The following is a 3,675-nucleotide window of genomic DNA, read 5'->3' as shown; positions in this document are numbered from 1 at the left end:
GGCTGTTACTGTCATCCATTAGATGGATTTAGGGAAAAGCGGCATTAAGAACCTTGTTTCCCTTTCTTCTGACAGTCGGAAGACTTTATAAACTTCTCTTCCAGGGTGGTTTGGATTTGGACGCGAACACCGACAGAGAGCAGACCCGCTCCCTAACTGGAGCCTGCGGCAAGCCGATAGACTTTTCCAAGATGTGCACTTCAAATCAAGAGTATTACCTGAAGCTGGAGGAGCTGAAGAACGCCCACCTGGAGACCATGGCAAAATTAGAGAGTATGTATCGGAATAAGATGTATTTGAAAGGACTCCAGCCCTCCGAGAGGAAAAATGCTGCTTCTGCTGGGTGTTGTCGGTAAGTTTGGCAGTACCTTCTGTCTGAGGATTCTCCAGTGCTTTGCAGACATCTATAAAAAACCAGCAGTTATTTTTCTGGGGCTGGAAAGTGCTTCTCTCTTCCCTCCTCCTCCCCCCTCCTCTTCCCCACCAGTGCTGTTAATTTTTTTCTGATGATGGTACCTTACAGTGGAAGTTACAGATTTTGCATCAATGTTGGACTGGACTCAAACCAATCTTTTTTTCATTTTTTAAAGGCCAACTTGGGAGAAGAGCTCGTATCAGCCTCTAAATTTGCACAAATCCTTTTCAGACTCTGACTTAAGTGACCCCTTAGGCTCAAGTATATCTGATGGATCTGACACGGAATTAGCGTTTGAAGAAAATAGTAGCGAAACTGGATCGTCTGCGTTTGCTAAGGAAAGGATTGAAAAAATGTGGGACGGGTTCTCGGTGGAAGACTACATCTCCCGCATCAGACACAGCTCTCCGAGCTCACCAGCCTTCAGAGTGACTCGGAAGAAACAGAAAGCCTGGTCACCAAAAGTTACTGTGCCCAAGCCCTTCCAGATGACCATCAGAGAAGCTAGAAAAAAAGAACAGAACATCAAGACCAAGTCGCAGATTGAAATGGAAAATAACTTGTTGAAGAAGCAATTAGAGGAAGAAGCGGAGTGTCAGAAAAAATTCCGAGCCAATCCAGTGCCTGCTGCCATCTTCCTTCCGCTCTACCACGAAATCATGCAACGCAACGAAGAACGCCGGAGGTCTGTGAAGGAGAGAAGCAAACTCAAGCTCTTGGCTTCTCAGAAGCCATTTAAATTCATCGAGCGAGAGAAGCAAAGGAACGAAATCAGGAAAATGCAGTTAAGGGACCTTTCTGCACCTGAAACAAAACCAAACCTGTTCAAAGCCAAACCAGTTCCTAAGCGTGTCTATAGTCCAGCTGTTAACGACAGGTTAAAGGAGGAAGAGCTCTACAGAGAAATCAGGATCAGGATGAGAGCGGAGGAGCTGCTACGTAATTCAGCTCTACCCAACAGCAGACTGGCGTTAACAAACACCAACAAGAAGAAACACAAGTGCCTTGAACCAAAGGAAACGGAACACAAACCCAAGGTCAAATCAAGCGTTCCAGACTTTGAACTACTACACCAGAAGTTTCAGAAACGGCTCCTGCAACAAAAACAAGTGCAACACCTCACAGTCTGTCAGCCGTTCGAGCTCCGTACTCCGTATATTCCCTCAAACAAGGGGAAGATTTTGAAGGACATTGAAGCGGATGAGCAAAAGCTGAAAGAAACGCGCTGGCCGTATGCCTCTCCAAGACGTACGCCTCAAGCGAGACAGTCCAGTGCAAGCCCACGGCTCTCAGGACTTAGAAAATCAAAGTCGCCCAAAAGCACAGAGTCCACAAGACGACGACTACAAGCCGTAAGGTGACTGCTGCAGGGATGCTCTAGGGGTTGTATGGGCTCCAAGGGTAGACAGGCTCCTTCTGTAGTGCCACCCAGGGAGTCAGTTCTGCCATGCACTGAATGGGTGACTTAATACTTTAATGCAAGGGCTTAAGTGCAATAGAACACTTAAAATATTTTGGTACAGGACTTAATTAGCATTTACGATGGTTAGAGTAGTGCAGTTCTCTCGGAGCGGACACAGGAAAGGGACAGTTGGCAGCTGTTTCCCAGAATACTCCTGAATCCCTTCAAATGGCACAGACCTTGTGTCCTCTTATGCCAACCCTATTTTCACCCTGTTTTCCTCTTTTGAAACTCCTTTGCCAAAGCTCCCTTCAAAGTCTTGCTCTTGATTTAAAAGTAATTCAGCCTTAGCTTATTTTTCCACCAGGAATTCACTTGAGGAAAAGAGGAAGCTGGAAGAACAACAAAAAAGGAACAGAACCAAGCAGAAACAGAGAACGAAAAAATTCCAGAGAATGGTAACAGCCCGGGCTGAGGCCAATGACCCACACCAGAGCCTAGCTCAGATGTCTAAATCCAAATTAAGAACATTCAGGTATTTTGCTGCATTCCCCTGAATGCCGAACCGCTCATTCTACGTTCTATGTTAAACATACAACGTAAAAAAATAGCACAGTCTTAAGTTTTCATAATTACACATTTGATTCATCACGCACTGTACGAGGAGGCGCTAAAAAAGTGGCCAAATTTAGTGTTTCAGCTGGGAAATTGTTGTGTGTTCTAACGGTTTCGATCTGCATGTTCCACCTCATAGAGATTAGCTAACCGGAGACCCCTGGGTTGTCTCAACTGACACATCAACGACAAAGGAAGAGTTTGAAAAGAGATCAAAAGGCAGAGGAGTAGTGTAGTTACAGATACCGTGGCACTGCTGGTAGCACCTCTTAGGTTTCCATACTCAACTTTAAGGCACCTAGAGTACGCTCCGGGGTAGAGATCGTTCTGAAATGAGGGCGGAGGCTGCGAGTTGAAAGGTAACAAATGAGGTTTCCTCTTTTCTTTTGGGGTTTTTTGGTTTTTTTTTGCTTTACACGTGTCTCATCTTTCTTTATAGCTAAAATAGAGAACAGTGGATTTATTCTTGACAGACTTTACGCTGCCAGAAGCAGCCTTGCAGCCAGCATGTTGCTTGTGACTATCCCGTGCGCATCTGTGCCCAGCTCCCCCAAGGACGGCCGAAGCTCACCTAGGGAGCAGCGGTGGTCTCGGAGGGCTTACAGGGGGTCCCGGAGCGCAGAGGCGCAGGGGCAGAGGCACAGGTCAGAGCGGGCCATCCCATCTCTCCTCACTATTTTGGTAGAGTCAGAGCTCAAGCCCAGCTGCTTGTGCAACAGGGCCAGCAGATACCGTTAACGACGGGAGCTTTGTCGTGTTAGTGTCCTTGGGCAGATGATCTGCGGACTCTAGGACAGACGCAGAAAACAATTTGAGTTACAGTATCAGGGAGGAGGGTTAGGAGAGACAGTGGGTGTGTTTAGAGATGAGATTTGAGTTCATTCAACAGCGAACTTCACATTGCAGTATTTAGCTTAATCAGATTTCAGGAGCACTGTGAAACACTCACGCTTAATTCTTGTCTGCACTGCAAATTATGTTATTACAACGCAAGATTACCTCCCTGGCGCTGAGGCGTTAAGGCTGGTGCGAGGGCTTAGCTGGCTAATGCTCATTTCAGCTAGGCTGGGTAATAAGGTATATTAGTGTAAGTGCTCTTCCCACAGATAATTAGGTTTGTAGAAAGCCACCCTAGAGAGCAAGTTCACCCCCTCAGAATGGTGAATGACTTGCCTTAACGCAGAGCCGTCTGCAGAAGGGCAGAGGACAGGAAGGGCAAGAGGCAGGAGGAGAGGGAAAGGGC

At 46.7% G+C, this 3,675-nt stretch overlaps 1 protein-coding gene across 1 annotated transcript in view; it reads left to right on the top strand.

The window, feature by feature from the left end:
• Positions 1-185: 185 nt before the first annotated feature.
• FAM161A (family with sequence similarity 161, member A) overlaps positions 186-3,675 on the top strand; it is a 6,155-nt gene continuing 2,665 nt past the window's right edge. Inside the window, exons 1-3 of the mRNA XM_010141266.1 lie at positions 186-352; positions 591-1,772; positions 2,185-2,352. Of these exons, the coding sequence (XP_010139568.1) occupies positions 192-352; positions 591-1,772; positions 2,185-2,352 (1,511 nt within the window). The 5' untranslated portion in view covers positions 186-191. The remainder of the gene's footprint in view (positions 353-590; positions 1,773-2,184; positions 2,353-3,675) is intronic.

The sequence above is a fragment of the Buceros rhinoceros genome, unplaced genomic scaffold (assembly GCF_000710305.1).
Source record: "Buceros rhinoceros silvestris isolate BGI_N320 unplaced genomic scaffold, ASM71030v1 scaffold30158, whole genome shotgun sequence".
NCBI classification, from domain to species: domain Eukaryota; kingdom Metazoa; phylum Chordata; class Aves; order Bucerotiformes; family Bucerotidae; genus Buceros; species Buceros rhinoceros.
This window is presented reverse-complemented; position numbering and strand designations above follow the sequence as displayed.